This window comes from Neovison vison, chromosome 6, assembly GCF_020171115.1.
Source record: "Neovison vison isolate M4711 chromosome 6, ASM_NN_V1, whole genome shotgun sequence".
NCBI classification, from domain to species: domain Eukaryota; kingdom Metazoa; phylum Chordata; class Mammalia; order Carnivora; family Mustelidae; genus Neogale; species Neogale vison.
In genome coordinates, this window is record NC_058096.1 from 30780563 (window position 1) to 30799688 (window position 19126).

At 36.0% G+C, this 19126-nt stretch overlaps 1 protein-coding gene across 20 annotated transcripts in view; it reads left to right on the forward strand.

Annotated features, from left to right (window-relative positions):
- ROBO2 (roundabout guidance receptor 2) overlaps positions 1-17205 on the forward strand; it is a 1684719-nt gene extending 1667514 nt beyond the window's left edge. For 7 of the 20 annotated variants that reach the window (XM_044251123.1, XM_044251119.1, XM_044251126.1 and 4 more), the window contains 5 exons: positions 3167-3349; positions 5577-5750; positions 12221-12493; positions 14405-14605; positions 16401-17205. In XM_044251123.1, coding sequence (XP_044107058.1) covers positions 3167-3349; positions 5577-5750; positions 12221-12493; positions 14405-14605; positions 16401-16402 — 833 coding nt within the window. In that variant the 3' untranslated portion in view covers positions 16403-17205. The remainder of the gene's footprint in view (positions 1-3166; positions 3350-5576; positions 5751-12220; positions 12494-14404; positions 14606-16400) is intronic. The other 13 variants (XM_044251134.1, XM_044251135.1, XM_044251137.1 and 10 more) reach the window with 4 other exon arrangements.
- Positions 17206-19126: the final 1921 nt, after the last annotated feature.

A 19126-nucleotide genomic window follows, 5' to 3' on the forward strand; every position in this document is an offset into this window, starting at 1 on the left:
GAAAAAGAAAGCACCAAAGAAAATTTCATGAATAACTGAGATTTCTGAGGGCATGGCAAGGAACATTAACGGTGGAAATAAAGTCAGAGCAAAGACAGAAAGGCAGCAAAGTAGCTGGTCTGTTTAGGGATTGGCAAATTTGTAGGTTGAAATCTGCAAGCTGCATATGAAGGACTCGTTACCACAGGAGATAAATGGTGTTTTTGAAACTCAAGCTAACTCTGCTAAGAGAGGTCATAAAATCACATTTCTTTAGTGACGCTGCTGTAGTGAAGCATTTTTCCTACTTTTTCAGGTTCAGAGACTGTATTTGTCATAATGATAAATACTGAAGCTCAAAACACACAGCAAGACAACTTGAACAGAAAAAAAAAAAAAGACCAATTATTTCTTGGCTGGTTATAGCAGAGAAAGAATTAAAATGAACAAAAATGGGCTAAGTACGTTAAAATACATGGTTGAGTGTAGATGGAGAACTCAAGGGAAAAAAAGCAAATCGCCACTTCATATAACATCATTATCTTACTTTGAATAAGATATTGATAAATATTAATACTCAAGTGTATCAAAGCACAGCTATGTATATTAATTAATTTTTTAGTTTTCCCTTTCAGGTAATAACTCACTTCTTTTGCTATTGTCCAAGTTGTCAACAAGAGTTGACTGACATTATATTCCTACTTAATACATTTTTCTACAAGTTCTGAGGAATATATTTTTTCTGTAAATAAAATAAGTTCATTGTTAGAAAACGGCACATGGGATAGAATTACATATAGGATTTATGGTGAATAATGAGAAACATTAAAGACATTGAATTCAATATGCCTGATATTTGCTGAATTTCTACTGGGCACAGCCCCCATAGAAGAAATATGAAAATGAGTAAGAGTCCCTCATTTCCAGAATTCCACTGTCTAGAATAAGAAACATTCATATGCAATGAACTATAGTTTGTAGACACCTGATATGCTACTGTATGCATACTGTTTGAAAAACACAAGTAGAGAAATCGATTCTTCCTAAGGGTTAAAGGTGAGGTGGAATCAAGGTGATAAAAGGAAAATTGATTTGGACTTTCAAGTTGGGCAGTGGTCAGTAGAGTTAATGACAATCCAGAGGTGTGTCGAAGGGACCAGAGATAATGCTACATATGTGGGGCCGGCAGTGGGACTACAAGGGCTGTAAGAGGGTGTAGGGCTGGAAAGAGAGGCTGGGCTAGATACCGAAGGAGCTCAAATTCTTAACCTTGGACTCCAGATGTGGCATTCGCAAACTGAATGGTTTTGAAGGGAGGAACAAAATTAGGTGACAAATGAGAAAACTACTTCAGATGACAATGAGAAAGACAGAAGGGACCAGAAGGAAATCACCAGGCACCTAAGAATGAAACTGGAGATGAGAAAAAGGAGTTGCTTGTTTGGAGAGGGAGTTTGTTCAGAGAGCTGACAAAGATTTAGCTATAGGTGCTCAGCGGACATTTAGAAATACAGAAAACAGGTGTGTAGGAGAGACCAGGACAGAATTCTCACGTATTTCAAAACTCTCCTCAGTTCTAGGGTTTCGTACTCTCCGGTGATCACTGACTGAATCACTTTGATTTTTTTTCTTATCTGTCGTAGCATTATATTGCAAAGCCCACTGTATCATTTCTCTTTTCGTTTTGGGCTGTTGGTCCTTGACTTGTGATCATTAACTCAGAAATGGTTCTCTCAGAGGAGGCTCAGTGACTGCTGTTATCTAGGCACCCTTGCAGTGGCCTGTGTCTGGGGAATTTGTTTGGAAAGTAAAAAGTGCATCTCTGTGCTTTTGGCAAATAGAATCAAAACTCTATCTTTCTCTGCTACACTTAACACCCTTTTAACTTCTCAGATTCTTCTAACCCCTTTGGTTTCTGTTTTCTCTCTCTTGAAAGTGCATGAACCCGTGTGATTGTATCCTGGCACCTCAGCCAAAAATACAAATACTGCATCACACCAATACTCTTAACTGGACTATTGTCTCTTAAATACTGGAGAAAAGGGGTTGGGGAATCTATGGTTGGGGGGGAGAATCTATTTTTAATTTCTTTTTTGTGACTTTGTAATTTGTTGATGTAGAAACCATAAATGAGCTTCTTATAAATATTTTTTGCCTCTTTTTTAAAAAGAGTTAGGCTAGGAAATATGTGACACTTCATTGTGTCATAAATTAATGGTACACGGCTTAAATATTGTAATATTAATTGTATTAAATAATAGATTAAGGTTTCCGTGTGCCTTGGTCTAAGAAAAAAATCTAAACTTGTAAATGATGTGCTGAAAAATTAAGAATAAAAGTTATTTCTCAGTATCTTCATGTTTTGCTGCTCTTGACACATAAAAGTACCATTCTTTTCCTCTATCACCATATTGTGTTTTGCAGAAAAATCCATATGAAGGCCAGTTACATCCCTCATAATGGTTAATTTTCTAAAACAAAGATTCATAGTAAAAAGAAACCTGGAGTACTTAAAACAATTAAAAAGCAAAGAAGGCATCCTGAGCTTTAAAATTAATAGAAATTTTTAGAGATACTTTTTTTTCTTTGTTCTAAGTCTGTATGCTCTGATACTATTCATACTTTTTTTGTTGTTTATACTGTTTGTTGTTATATTTCCTGATTATTTCCATTTGTATTTTAAAACCTCAAAATGATTTTAGCTCCTCCACAGTACACCAGTGTATATTGATTGGAAATTATCATTTGAGTCTATTTAAATTCAAAATATATATTCACCCTCTTCCTTCATCTGAAACCTTGATAAGTTTACTTTAAATGACACTGTAATTTACTTCAATAAAAGTGTTTTTCTCTGAATTGTGGGGCCGAAGGTATCCATAGCCATTCTATTTCAGTAATCGATTATGTAATAATATAAACAATATAAGACTGGAACCATACGAAACATGTTTTGTTTATGCGTTGCAAAGAGGTTTAGGTTTTACTGGGGATTCATTCGCCCGCGCTAGGAATGTGGAAACCGTGCAGGAGGCTTGCATGTGGCTGTGGAGGTCAGGATGGAACCAGATTTGCCTCGGGGAGGAGTGAGGAGTTGAGGCAGCCTACTTGTTCCTTAGAGGAGTGTGTGCGAGGAGATGAGCTATCCAGTATGTACCACTCACTAGACAACTACATTTGTTTTTAGGTTCAATGGTAAATGGATGGGGCTCTGCATCTGATGAGGACCGTAACTTTTCTAGTCATAGATCTAGTGTAGGTAGTTCCTCAGATGGCGCCATCTTTGCCAGCGGCAGCTTTGCACAAGCACTGGTGGCAGCAGCAGATAAAGCTGGTTTTAGGCTGGATGGAACCAGCCTTACGAGAACAGGTTGGTAGACTCTGAGTCCACACTCTTTGCATGAGAGAGTCTTGTCCTTTAGACACTGAGCTATTTTTCTCCTGTTCTTTCTCCTCAGTGAGTCTGACTGCAGGGCTTTCTGTAACATGCATGACCACAGTTCAGATCCTCAATTACCAGAACTTTCTCCCCGATGCTACTTTTGCAGAGCCAAGAATAGGCTCCTACTCACCCACTTCTCTCCATTCTTTCCCTTTCCCTTCACGGCTCTGCTGATTAATTGGAATATGCTTTCCTTTTACGTGATAGCCAAGCTGCGACTGGGATGGCCATTAAATTTTCAATAACTCACTCTTGGCCAAATTCTCACACAATCAATAATGGGCCCAGTGATTAAAATTATTCAGCTTTTATCTCCATTACTTTCCTTTGCCCCATTTCTTTCTGCAAATGTGTTTTCTGGGAAGGCTTTCTCAGCATGGGGTGAATGGGTCTAAGGCTGCCAGTCTAACCGTTCAAATGGCTGATGGTCTTATTAATTGTTTGGCTGTTAAGATTTTAACCCAATAATTTATTATTTGTTTTAAAGGATGCTAATTAAAGATACACCCACTGCATTTGCCACTAGAATAAAATGATGACTACATGTGTATGGCTCTTTGGCCTAATCTAATTTGGGTTTCTGAGAAGAATTGAGTACCAATTTCATAATTTTTCATGTATCTGATTCTTTTCCCTAAAAGAAATGTGAGATTCATCCTAATAATAGATCAGTAATTTGTGTTTGTTTGTTTTACTGAAACAAAATAACTTCGGCTATTGATCCATGCTATTCTATGACTGTACTTCTTAAATGCACTTATAAAAAGATACTAAAATGTGAATTAAATGGAGCTACTTTACAAAACAAACTAATGAAGCCTTAAAGATGTTTAAGAAATCTTAATAGTATTCAACTAGTAAAGTGAAGAAAAACGGTTTTGACCCTTCCCTAAACTCTCAGGTGATAAAAAGGAGTCTTGGAAATTTTCTTTGAATTATACCATCAGTATTTCTTTTCAGTATGCATTAGGAATCTTCAAATGATATAAAAAATTTTTTCCAAGCATTGCAGAGGTTTATTTTTCATATAGCATCCGAACTAAAATATGATGTAATATAACGGTTATTTGAATTTTCTGCCTTTATACGGCGTAAGTCAGAAACTTTATGTTGCCTGAGTGCTTTTTGTGGCAAAGTTATAAGCACAGCAATGAGAAAGTGCAAGGAAACTAATAAATTAGAAGGCATAAGTGCATTTCTTGCATGTATGCTAATAGCTAATAAAGCATTAAGCAGTATCATGTCACATTGACTTAAGAAAATGTAACTACATACAATAATTTTATGTAAAGGGAAAACGTGCACAAGAGAATAGATACATGCACATAAAACAACCCTCACTTACCATAATAAACATTATATTAAAATCATAAGATGTTGAACATTTATTAGCTACCCTTTTCACAAAATAAATTTCCCTGCATATGTACTAAACCTCAAGAAAAGGACGTAACACAATTTCATTTTTCAATGAGAATTTGGAGTCTGCTCAGATACAGTAATATTCATCAGAAAATACCTATTGCACTTTGGATATGCAAGGTGATTTTAACCTGCTATCTATCCTATACTATACACTAATGTTATTGAGTTTCTGTAGAAGAGGTAAAATTCATCGTGTATTTGTATGGGTGGTAAGGTCAGTTTAATATATGTCTCTGAGCAGACCTTTCATGTATATTTTTCAAATGCAATTACTTCAGGACCTTTTTCTGTGCTCAGAGAGATTTTGTAAGATCCCAAGGATAAAATTTGATTAAGGAAATAAGATAAGTACGTAATTTATTTCAGAAGTAACTGCTTTAATTTTAAGAAGTAAAAGCAGCATGAATTTGCATATAACCATGAAAATACCACTAAGATCATCAAGGTTAAATAAAAATATAATCAAGTAATACCAGGTTTTTGGTTGGTGGATTTGTTTTACATCCATTTGCTTTTTCCAGTGGGCAGTGTGTTGGTTACTAAAAATTGGAAAAAATAAAAGCAACAAGGCATATTTTTTTTTTATGGAGATGCACCAGTATTTGGTGTCTTTAAATGGCATCTCTAGGCAAGTTTGTAGGTTAGGCTAAGTAAGAGCAGAAATACAAAACAGGCAGAATCACTGCCTTATAACATTCTCTATACCCCATTCCCTTTGTTTTCTTTTTAGGCAAAGCTTTTACCTCCTCTCAAAGACCTCGACCAACCAGCCCATTTTCTACTGACAGTAATACCAGTGCAGCCCTGAGTCAAAGTCAGAGGCCTCGGCCCACTAAAAAACACAAGGGAGGGCGAATGGACCAACAACCAGCCTTGCCTCATCGAAGGGAAGGAATGACAGATGGTAGGTTTGTTTGCTTCTCTCTTGTCTCCTCGCCGAAGAGATGCGCTCTGTGCGAATCATTAACTTAGATTAAAGTAGCAGTGGTAGATGAGGCACTGCCTCATTATGTAACAAGGCAGAAAACCTGGCAATAGGGTCTCGCTTAAAGAAAACACCCTCTTTTCTAACAGTCTGGAAGGTTTTCTGTATTACCACGCCCCAAGAAATGTGTGCCATACCACTTTTCAATGTTGATCTTGCTGCCATTCTGGCATTTTCCATGAATGCTTTTTAATGGACATTCCCCTTTGAGGTTAGGAAAGAAAACGCAGGTAGCACGTGCACTTGCTGTGCATTTCTGATATTAAATTTGGGACATTTCTGACATCAAATTAAGATAACTTCAATAACTTTTAAAAAAAAAGACCATGAAGTGATTTGTAACTTAGCAATTTTTTTAGTTTCATGAATTTCAGGGCTAAAAGCATACTACAGATCATCTGGTAGATGGGTCAGCAAGCTCTTCTGCAAAAGTCCGGATAGTAAATATTTTTTGTTTTACCTGGCCATACAGTCTCTGTCACAAATACTCAACGCTGCCAGTGTAGTGTGAGTGTAGCTATAGGAAAAAAAAGAAGAATGCGTGTGACTGATTTCCAATAAAACCTTGTTGATAAGCAGACAGTGGCTGAATTTGGCCCATGGACCCTAGTCTGCTGATTTATTTCAATTCTTGTATTTATGTATAACTTTCAGTCTTTGAGTACTTGCTTAAACATTGCTAGTTTCAGGAAGCACATTACTGAGCAAGGTCCTTGTTCAATACAGGGTAGTTCATCTCTTTAAAGCGGGATCTATTTCCTGTACGTTCAACTGAATTCTCATACATTTAAAAATAGGAATACAAATATTTATCCTGATGTTTTATTCTAGTAATACCTATGATTTATGTATAATGCCCAAAACCAAAGGTACATTTCTTCCGCTTCTCAGCACTATCCCCTCTAGGCATACAAACTTTAATCTGAGATAGTTCGACTAAATACCAAAAGGGTGAACCTACCCAAGCTTCACATTAGAACCATCTACAGAGCTCTTAAATTATCCCCTGGGGATTGTGGGGTTTTTTTTGTTTTTTTGTTTGTTTGTTTGTTTGTTGTTGTTGTTGTTTTTATTTTATTTATTTCTTAGAGAAAGAAAGGGAGAGCACAGAGGTAGAGGTGAAACAGACTCCCCGCTGAGCAGAGAGCTTCATGCGGAGATGTGGGGATAGATCCCAGGACCCTGAGATCATGAGCTGAGCTGAAGGCATACACTTAACTGACTGAGGCACCCAGGCGCCCCCTGGGGATTGTGATTTCATTGTTCTGGGTGAAAACCAATTACGGATATTTTTAAAGCTCCACAAATGAATCTAATGTGCAGTCAGCATTGAGAAGCTATGATGGTGTCCTTAACATTCATTTCAGTCTCTTAGGCTTATCATTATAAGACAGAATGAGGCTTAGTTGGAAAAGTACTTACTCTTCATTGGTTTGGGAGAAGGGTCTGTATCTTGTAGCCACTGTGTGCTTTCTGTTGTCATTTTGTAATGCAGGGCAGACTTAAAAAGTCAACCATAACTTATTCTAAAAGCTTTCAGGTTTACTTATCTTTCCTGCTACCCTGTTTTCATTGGGAAGTGTTTCTGTGGAATTTGAGGGTAAAGGTGTACTCAGGATCTTGACTCCTTTATAAACCAATATCCTGTGGTGAACAAAAATGCTCACCACTTCCTTTCTGCCTCAGATGATCTGAAGATTAGTTCAGCATTTAAAGCAGTCAATAGTGTTGATCTTATTCCCTCTAGATAAAAAGGACCACCCCTATTGACATGGTAGTTATAAAACTCAGAATTAACAATTTTGTATAGTTTTCCTGCTATTAATGTCATGGAAAGAGAAAAGAATTTTTTTTTCCTGAAATGTTTGAAGATAATATACAGAATATCTGGAAGATAAAAAATATAAACCAACAAGATAGTGCTCCTTTTCTTACTAAAATACTGTTCTTGCAAGTTTTCTCAGAATGTCTAGTTCAAATAAGCTGCCTCCTACTTTAAAATATGATCAATTTATTGCTTATCTTTCTAAACAACAGACAGGTCCCTAACTCTTAAAGTTGCCACCATTTCAAAAGGGGACTATGGATTATGTATTGTTAGTAGATATATTTTGGAAACAATGATATTGCAAGGGAAATTTTGGCTCCCATGTCTTCCCAAGTTTATGATCCAATGATGTTCCAGTTATGACATGAGGACATCAATTATGGATGGCAGTCTGGACATCATCCTTAAGGATGTTGTTATTTTATAGTAAATGTGTGTGTCCTAGATTTGTATGGTATGAATCCATGCATCAGTAATAATTTTACGATATTTGTATGTAAAATCAAACTGTTCTTTTAGGGAAGGCTGCTGTTGAGTAGCACTTAGTGCATAGACATTTCTACACTTAAACTTTTGCTTGATACATTTTGAAATTGTGTTTGGTGAGTAAATTAATCGGTAATTACTGGAAGCTGCCATACCAAACAACTGCTGTCCCTCAATGGCTTAGTACAGCAAGTTTGTTTCCCATGGATACAGTAATTTAGAATAATTTATAAAGGTCAGGTGGATCTCCTCTAAGTAGTCGTATAAGGATGTATGCTTTTTCAATATTGGGATGCCATCATTTTTAATGTGAGACATTTGTGGCTTCTGAGTGAAGCCACTCTCACTTGGGAGACCCTATGTGGCATATATCACTTCTCATTTCCTTGACAAGAGCATGGGCACATGACATCAGACTACTGACTGGATGGGAAAGTAGTGTTTTCTTGTGTCTAGTAAGAGGAATCGGGAACGGTGAAAAACATCAGTCTCTGTCTCAAAGGCAATGCAAAAACCACCACACACATCAAGGAGTCTTCTTCTCCCTTGAATAAAGACTCTCCTAAGCAGGCATTGTTCAGTCCAAATCTTCTATTTCATTTGCATAAGCTAAAGAATACCCTTTGATAGCAATATACTGACAAATGCTGAAGAAAGAAGGCAGAGAAAGTAATTTTCTGTCCATCAACTTCCCCCCCCATAGCATTTCCAGAAGTCTGTTCTCCCCTCATTCCTATGTCCTAGTTAGTGAAGGGAGTCTTTGCTCTCCACAGACTACCTTGGCCACACTCCAGCTCTGCTACAAACTAACCTATACCATTCAGCAAATTTCTTTATTCATTAATCAATTTATTCTACCAAATGATAGGCTGGAAACCAGCAGGCAAAATCCCCTGCTTTTCTGGAGCTTGCATTCTATTGAGAAAAGATAAAGACCAATGCAAATATATAAGGGAAAGTAAAAGTATATAAGATGGTGGCAAATACCATGGAGGAAAAAAAACATAGGAAGGAAGTAGAGAAATACCAGGGTTGGGGAGGGGGCCAGGTATCTTTTAAGTAGAGTTTCAGGGAAGGCTTGGCCAAGTAGATGACAGTACAGAAGACTGGAAGATTAAAAGGGAAAGAGCAATGCTGGTATCAAGGAGAGGTCACACCAAGTCATGAGAACAGCAAATGGAAGCCTGAAGCTTATTTGCTGAAAAGTAAGAGAAGCAGTGTGACTGAGGCAGAGAGAAAAACAGAAAAGAATATGAAGTTAGACCAGTCAGTGAGGGCGTTTGTATGGTCTTAAGCTTCTGTAAGGACATTGGCTCTTACTTTGAATGGGATACCACTGAAGAGGGGTGTGTGTGTGTGTGTGTGTGTGTGTGTGTTTAAGGTAGAGGAGTAACATGATTTTACTTCTGCTTCTATTTTTTAAAAAATCATTGTAGCTGTTATGTCAAGATAGGCTAAATGTGCTTTTCTGTGTGGAAGCCCAGAAACCACTCAAGAGGTTGTAGAATTCATCCAGAGAAGTGATGTAGAAGTTCTTCCCGAGGTAGCATCAGTGGAAGCAATGAGAAGGATTGAATTCTGGCTATAGGTTGGCAGAGCCCACAGGATTTGTTCGTGAAATTAACTCAGGCTATAAAGCAAGAAAGTCAAGGATTACTCCAAAGTCGTGGTCAACTTGTAGAATGCAGTTGCTACTAATTGAGATGATGGACGTTACCGAAAAGGCATATCTTGTAGAGGAAGGTCCAGAACTCAGTTTAGATATGTGAAATTTTAGATCCTTTCTAAACATCTGAGTTGAACTCCTCAGTATGGATTTAGTGATGTGAGCCTGGAGTTCATAGAAGGAGAGATCCCAGCTGGAGGTATCTGATTTCTTTTTGCTTTTTTTTTTTTTTTCTTTAAACCTGAAAAAGACAATAAAAATGGCACATATTTGATTGGACTGTTGTATACCTGACAATAGGAACTCCTCAGTAGACCAGTAAGAGACTCTTTAGTGAATTGATTTACTTGAAATGAATCAACTTGGAAATGAATAATAAATTTAAGTGAACATATTTGATTAGATACTTTTATTTTTGCCACAGTCATTTTTAATTTCATCTTTTTTTCCAATTTGTTTATTTCAATGTGCATGTCATGTTCTTTCTTCTTAGAATATACAAACTCCAAGTAAATTACTTAATTATATAGCTATATGATTTCAGGTTAAATTAAATAGTAATCAGGATTTTGGCTAGCATACATAGATGCCATTTTGGCCATTTTAAAGATGAAGCTGCTTTGATGGAGAATGAAAATCAATGACCAGATAGTTATTTTGAAAGCAAATGTCATAATTCTTGCCCTTGCCACTACTGACAGTCTTAAGTCCAAACACTCAAATGAAACAATTACCTTACATTTACAATAATGCCTAACGAAGGAATTCAGTTTTGAATATAAAGGAAACATAAACTCATTGCTGGGTTATTCTACAAACAGATATCACAATATTGGATTAGCTCTTCATTTTGGAAGAAATGTTCCAAATGCAACTTTATTCTCCCAGATGGAAACACTGTTCCCTTCAATAATTAGTAATTCATAATCTAACAAGAGGACATACATAAGAACTGGGAATGCTGCTTCAACGTGGGAACTCCCAAAGCAGATGCGGAGGAGAGTGTTATTGTCAATTCAGTGGAGGACAATATCTTTTTTCTCATTATGAGAGAGTATAAAGTTTCTTAGCAAAGTCTTTAAAAAGAACAATTTAACCTTCCTTAAGGAAGCTATCTTTTGTTCACAAGAAATTCATGCTTTTTCCTTTTGAATTTCACAAACAGTATTATTAGAAATAAGAGCACTAATACAACAGCAGCACAGGAAATAATGGATGAAGATTATATGCAACAGCCCCCATTGATAATAGAAATATGTAGTGCATATGATATTTTATTTCATGAACGAATAATGTAATCACTGATATTCTAAGGATGAGCAGAGAAGTTTGCAATAGTATGCCAGAAAAATTAGAAGGTAATAATCCAAAAGAATGTTTGGAATGTTCAGGAGACTTCAAAATCTTTAACAAAGTAATTTTAGAACTAGTATAATGGTACAAATCATATTATAGAACTAGTAGAATTCTTAAAGAAAGATGAAAGAAGAGACTAAGATCGCAGTTGAAGACAATCCAAATATAAAGATATCGTGATCTGAACAGTTAATGAAAGGAAAATGAAAAATTAGCTGCACATTTAAACTTTTGATTTTTTCATATCTTATATTTAATTTAAAGAGCTTTTTTGCAAAGTTATCTATTCTACCACATCTCAAATTTTTATGATACATTGTCTATTCTAGCACCATGAAGCATATTCTATCTGTACTCTGAACATTGGTTATTAGTTATTAAAATTAATACATTGGAAGATTATAATGTATTAGTTGTAACTCATTAGCTAACTCATGAAACGAACAGCCAGAATTGGTTGTCAGGCAGAATGTTAATTGCATTTAATAAATGTTAGCTTAACCCTTTGACTGTTGCTAATTGTACCACATACATGGGTAAAGGCAGTCATATGTTGCATATGATTGGGCATATAGTTCTTAATTTCCCGAGGGCAACATTTCCTATGGAGAGTGGCAGGGCAGCCTTTATTCTTCCCAGGGCCTTTTACTAACACAGCTGCTAGAATGTCTTGTCATTTTTGTGTCATGATATGTCTACTTTGGGGAGTTGGAGGGGACAATGAAGAAAATACGGAGAACACATAAATTGTATTTTGTACCTTGAACGTTAGCCTCAATGTGCAATTGAAAACACTTTCTACATATTATAATTGAAATCAGTCGATTTTGTTTCAAAGACACTATGATCCAATGATAGCAAAGAGATCAATAATATGCATTTTAGACAGAAATAACTGACCTTTGCCCTCCCTGCAACCCTCCCTTCCCCCCCAGATTTCTTTTGCATGAGTGAGACTTTTAGGAGGGCACGGGTTTTTTTCTTCATCTTGAATTAAAACCTGTATTTTTCATTAAATTTTAGTCCATTCTAAACATTATTCACAATTTTTAGATCTTCCACCACCACCAGATCCCCCTCCAGGTCAGGGTTTAAGGCAGCAAATAGGCCCGAACCAGCATGCTGGTAACGTGGAAAACTCAACAGAGAGAAAAGGAAGCTCTCTGGAAACACCACCAGCATCCAACTTAGAAGACACAAAGAGCTCATTGGATTGTCCAGCTAGAACGTCCCTAGAGTGGCAGCGACAAACCCAAGAATGGATAAACTCCACAGAACGCCAAGAAGATATACGGAAAGCCCTACACAAACAAAGTGTTGGACCAGGTGTGTTCTGCACAGTCCCAAGAAAGTGTGGACTTTTACCTTTTGTTTTCCTACCAGGTATTTTAGAAATGGCAGTTGTTTAAGCGCATCTGAAAAAAGTTTTCCTTCAATCACTGAAAAGTTGGGATTCCTCAGCAAAGTTCACCAACATACACCTTAAGGCTGATTCCCATGGGGATTGTTCCTCAAGTTAACCTTGCGTAGGGGTCTTTGAGCTCAAGAGATTTCACCTGTATTGTTCAAGAGACAATTTGATAGTTTTGCCTCCTAATGTTTATATTGAAATGCTTTTAAGACCTCTAAATTTCATCTTAACGTCCATTTAATCCCTGCCTTCAAGCAGTTTCATTTTGACTGAAGTAACTAGTCATTTTGAAAAGAGAACTCACTTCAGTCAAATCGTTGAACTCATTGAAATAACAAAGTTGCACATAAATGTATGTAAATATCTCAGGATAGAAAAGGTTATACTGGGCCTGTGCTTTCTCCAACTGGTTAAATTTAGTTGATTGTTAACAGTTTATTGGGAAATATTCTTGTTTATAAATCAAGCTTCTGGAACTGTCACAAAATAAAAGTCATCACTTGTGGTTGGATTTTATTTTGGGAGGGGTAGTGGTTGTTCGGGCCTATTATAGAAATACATTTTCTGGAACATTTCTTCTCATGTCGGGATTCATTTTCATTCATATACACAAACACACACAGCACAACATTTGAAAGTTTCTTTACACATTAGTTTTTTTAATTTGGACCCAGTCATTTGTAGATATGCCCTCTACCCAGGCATTTTCAATAATTATATGATGTCACAACTTGGTGCTTAAGATTTTAGAAAATGTAATGTTTATAAGAGCCAAGATATGTCAATTTTAAGACCTAGATTTAGTGAAACACTTAGGAAGTTTACATCGTTCAGGTTGTGAGAGAAAAATCATGTGATTCTTGAGATTTCATAAAGACCATTTAAGGAGAGAAATAGTCATCACAGTAATAATAGCCCATATCTAGAAAGAAAGAGAAAAATAGAAAGGTAGGGAGAAAGAAGAAGAAAAAAGGAAAGTAAAAAAGAAAAAAATGTTTTAAAATATTAGTTACTTAATAATACACCTTGTGTTATTTGTAGGATTGATCCATACAATGTGTTTTCATTTATTATTTAGTTATGAAAATGTGTATTTCTCTTTTTCTTTTAAGAAAATACACCATCTATAAAATAATGTGTTTCTATCCCCAGAAACAACAGAAATTTAGGAAGCTTTGTCAACTCATATGTAGTTCTTTATCTAAATTGATTGAGAAAATGTTGCTATAATTTTGAGTGAAACAAAAACCATGTTTCTTCAATATTTTTGAAAAATTTAATTGGAGCCTCACTGAAGTCCAGAAATTATATTCATAAAAATACTTTTGTTAAATAATATGGTTCATTGTATTCAGCTCCCTTTTATTAATGAATTTAAATTTTGCAAATGATATGTAACATTGTATTTTTATCCCCAAGTTTATTTTTTTAAGATTTTATTTATTTGGGAGAGAGAGAGAGAACATGAACAAGGAGGCAGGAGCAGAGGGAGAGGGAAAAGGATACTCCCCACTGAGCAGGGAGCCCAACAAGGGGCTCCATCCTAGGACCCTGAGATCATGACTTGAGCAGAAGGCTAATGCTTAACAACTGAGCCACCCAGGCACCCCATCCCCAAATTTCCTTTTAATTTAATCCTGTTTCAGTTCCTATTATCAGAAATGTTGTTTGCACATGGAAATTTTTTAATACAGGCTTATTAAACCTCTTATTTTTAATTTTCCTGAAGAGTGAAATCATAAACTAGCCCATCTTGAACTTAATATTTAAAGTTTGTTTGGCTTCCATGTTGCTGTTCAGCTTAGCACTTTGTACTTCTTTTTCAGAGGAGACATTGGTGCCCTACAGCAAGCCCAGTTTCCCATCTCCAGGGGGTCACAGCTCGTCAGGAACAGCGTCTTCTAAAGGATCCACTGGACCAAGGAAAGCCGAGGTGTTGAGGGGAAGTCACCAGCGCAATGCCAGCGACCTTCTTGACATAGGATATATGGGCTCGAATAGTCAAGGACAGTTTACAGGTGAATTATGTAAGTGCTTTAGGACACTTCAAAGACGCTGGTGATTCAGAACAAATAGTGGGTTAATAATGTAGGGGAGAAAAAATTTTCCTTGACCCTCTTAGGGTCCCTGGCTGGGTCTGAGAATTAAACTGATAAACAGAGATTAACAGGAGAAAAGTCTACAAATTTTGTTGAATTTTTACATGTCCATGGGTGACTTCAGAAGAGCATGTAGACTGAAAGAAGTGACAGAGCAGAAAGCTTTTATATCTTTTAGACAAAGAAACCATAAATTTGTGAAGATTTTATGATACCAAGGGGTTTGATGTAGGGGAGTAGTCAATGGTAAAGAAGTAACTGGGAAGATAAGGATTAGTTTAACAAGGTTTGTTTGCACAGATTCCTTGGCCCTATAACTCCCTGTCTCTGGGAATAAGAATGTCTGCCTTCCTCTGGTAGAGGGAGGGTAACTTTCACATGGGAGTTTTATGGTCTGTTTCAGAGAAGAAGATCAAGGTGGGGAGGAGGTCAGAGTGACCTTCCTCCCTTTGTTGGTTTCTCAGACTCCTTCAGCTTTCAATATTCCATATGCCAAGATGTCGTGTTTTGGGGTAGCACGTCCTGAACCTCATCAATAATATTGGGACAATAAACAAATTTCAGAATTCTGAAATCATGCTTTACTAAGAGAAAAAAATCAATTACGATTTTTGGAAATAGGGCACGGCTATTTACAGCTGTCTATTAAATGAATATTTCTTCTATTCCAAGTCTGATTTACACTATACAAAAATTGCCTATATTTAGGCTATTAATCTTAATATTTATAAGTTAATTAAGAACAGTCCACTTTGCAGTTTTCTTTGCCTTTTAAAGAACCTTAGGAATTCCTCACTCCCTAGTTGCTCTTCATTTATTATTATAATTTTTTTTTAGATTTAGGCAGTCGACCTTGTAAAGTTGATATTTTATTACAATAACATGTTTTATAAATAAATTTCTTTTTGAATAAAGATCCAACATTGATATAACTATCTATAAAATAAAATAATCTTTTTTAAGATTATTTATTATCTTACTCTATAAAAATCTCTAATTTATATAATCTATAAAAATAAAATAATCTATAAAAATAAAATACCAGACAACAGAGAAAGAGAGCATGTCACAGTCACAGAAGAAGCTCTGAATTGTGTTAATTTTTTTTTCGTAAAATTTACCAATTCTTCTCTCCAATGTCAGAATTATACTTGTTAAATAGCTTCAGGTGCTTATTTGAATTCACATTAAAAGCACTGATGAAGGAATATCCCTGGATTCCAGTCTTCTCAACCCAGAGCAAGTCAGCTACCTTCCCAATCTCTCTACTTCCTTATTTTAAAAAATGGCATTACTATTATGCTTCTATCACAGTCTGGGGGTTGCCATGAAATAATGAAAAATAAAAGTTCTTTCAAACTGTGAAGTTCTTTATTGACTAGACTTCATATTTTTATTCTCTTACTAATCTGATTAGTATTAAGATATGTTTATAATTCTTAATTTGATTCATGACTGCTTGGATTTTGCTTTGACTTCCATTTTAGTGTAACTGTAAACTCACAGGGACGTGCAGAGAGAGCGCTATGTGAATTTTAAATCTCCAAATTTTACAGTGTTTCTTTCTTTCCCTTCCCATCACTACCTTTACACACTCGCAAAATCCATCTGGCGGTGTTATTTTCATTTATTATCTGTTCACGTGGCTTTTTGTCATGTTGGTCAGTTGGAAAGACTACCTAATGTCAATGCAAACTTACCTCTGATTTTTATCTCTTTGTAGAGTAACTGAGAGGAGAAATGCAAAGCTGCTCTGAAGGACCACCAGGTCTGAACTCATGGAAGTGATGACACTAAACAGTGCAATGAACAATTTCTTTATTTATGTACTATTAAAAGAACTGTAAATGCAATGTAAAGACACACAGCCACACATATCCCACAGATATTTTACTTGTGTTCTTCTCTTAAGTACACCACCCACCTTAACTCTTTCTTGTCAGGAGTCTATAAAAAAGAAAGAAAACAAAACTCGCCCTCCAGGAAGAAAAGGATTTTCCTCTGTATATAATTTCTTTCGTGCATTGCTATGCAAGCTCCCTCTTTTTAGCTCTGTTCATACTATTGTCTGTTTTTATTGGTCTGTTGTACTATATGTGAATTAATAGGCTGTGGTGCCATATATTAACTTTTAATTGTGTAACTTTTATGTTTCAATTTTGCACTGCAATTTTATTTGGTGATAAGCACAAATCTCTATTCCTCGTGACATGAAGAACAGGACTGAATGTGAAGGGAGTTTCTGTACTGTAAGCTAGGCTGGGTGCACTGGTTGGAACCAATCACGCTAGAGGTTTGCAGTTGGGGTGTAGGAATAGAAAGATGCAAGGGAACAGTGGTGTTGGCAAAGTCTTCTTTAAATATCAGGGACTGAGTCAAAAAGAAAAGCAGAAAGGTGGCTTTTACTATTGACAAAAAAGCAGGGGTGAAAGAAAGAAATTTTAAGTCTTCAGGCTAAACAGCAAAGATGTACTAAGCTTGCTAAAAAAAAAAAAAAAAAAAAAAAAAAGGGAAATTAAGGTTATATGTAGAATCAACTTAACCTGTTGTTGTAATTGACCTGTCTGAGAATTATAACAAGCAGAAGGAAATTAAGGTGTTTCACAAGAGCTGTGTTTATATTACAGTTTTTTAAAAAAACATTTTCTGAATTACCATAATTAATCTCTTCAACTCATTAAGTCAGACATAATATGAAGTTCCCCAAGGAAACAAACAAAATGAACTCTAGAATATCTAGCAAATAGTTAAAGAGGCAATTTATTATTAGGACATACTCGGGCTGCTTCCAAATGCAAAAACTCTATTGCAATATCTCGTTTCATCTTTCTAACACATGTACAGTACACACTAGAGGATAGAGCTGCATCACTTAAATTTATGACTTTGGAAAAATAATGCAGTCTATAGACAATTTTGTGTTTTATTTGGTTAAGAAGTGAAGTTTATGCCACAAATGTATCGCCAAATTGTAAGTGCTTACAAGGCAGTGCTCAGAGTATGTTCAGTTCACAGTAAGTAGATTTATTGGAATAAACATTTTATGGTACATTCTCAGAAATTGGCTACCAACTAAAAGATGTTTGACCCACTTTGAATGAGTAAATTGAAAACGAAAATTTAAAAGGAGAAAAATGCATGTTTATACACTTTTTAAATAAAACCAAACCTCGTTAAGTGGACATTAATAACAGTGTCCTGCCTCATTTGTTCCCACGACTTTGAGAACAAGAAATTCCTGAACATCAGTCATGTATGGTCAAAAGGAATATGACTTTGGAATATATGTCAGCCTCTGTTCGTGTATAGTCGATCAGTCAAGTAGAAGAGAACTTCCCTGAAATTCCCACTTGTGACATTTTTTTCCATCTGCCGCCTCCACAACTGTAAATTCTATTTCTAGTTATACTTTCTCATATTTTTCCTATGATGTGTTCAGTAGTTGGTACTTTGAAAAATGTTCAATGTGATTATTAGAATCAATTCTAATAGGGGACCCACTTGAATGACAATTCATATTCCCATGCATTCTTGGCTCAGTCTCCAATTCTGTATCATATTATTATAGCAAAGGGATAACGTAATTCATTTTCTCTCTATCTTTTTTGGTTCCCTGAGACTGCATCAACACAGGCAAGAGTGGAGGAATGTAATGTTTTTTATGGGCCCCAACCTCTTTTGGGGCCAGGTAGCTCATTTCTTCGCCGAAGAGAAAAAAAAAAATTCTGAGACACACTTATTAAATACGTTATCAACTTCCTACCACCAGTGCCTGAATTTTAATGCAGTTTGATTTCTCTGGGTCAGATTGTCTAGGGAAGGTGAAAAGTTCCTGTGAAGAATGACTACCTACTATTCACAACTGTAGGATGTGAGGAATTTAATTTTGATTTATGCAGCTCCCTACGTCGCCTCTTTCTATTTAAAAGCAAAGCTTTGTTCATTTGTGTTCCCTCTTTAGGCTTCTCTGTAACCCACTTTAGATTAAAACTTTCATTAATCACATTTATTACACACAGATGCCGATCCCTAATGTGACAAATAAACCAAGACTTCAGTGTAGAGTATGGGTATGACAGTGACTTCTGGAATAATGCAGGACATAGCATCAGACCGTCCTGATTATTTTCAGTGTATAAAACGTAACCATTTGGGTTAGATGTTGGCAGTACAGACCTTATGGTTATGCGGAATGTTCTTCTAGAACATTCCACGTTCCCTGTTAAGTCTAGTTTTGTATGTAATTTGCTTAGTAAAATGTTGCTCCCAAGATATCATCCGCACACAGATACAGAGCAATATAAAAATGCTGTGGCTATCCAAATGAATTCAGGAATCCTATCCAAAAATCAAAAGCTTTTGTCAACTTACTATAAGTAAAAAGCTTCTAATCAGTATGTCAGAATGTTAGTAGAAGAATACAAACATGTACAAGACCTCCCATAATTT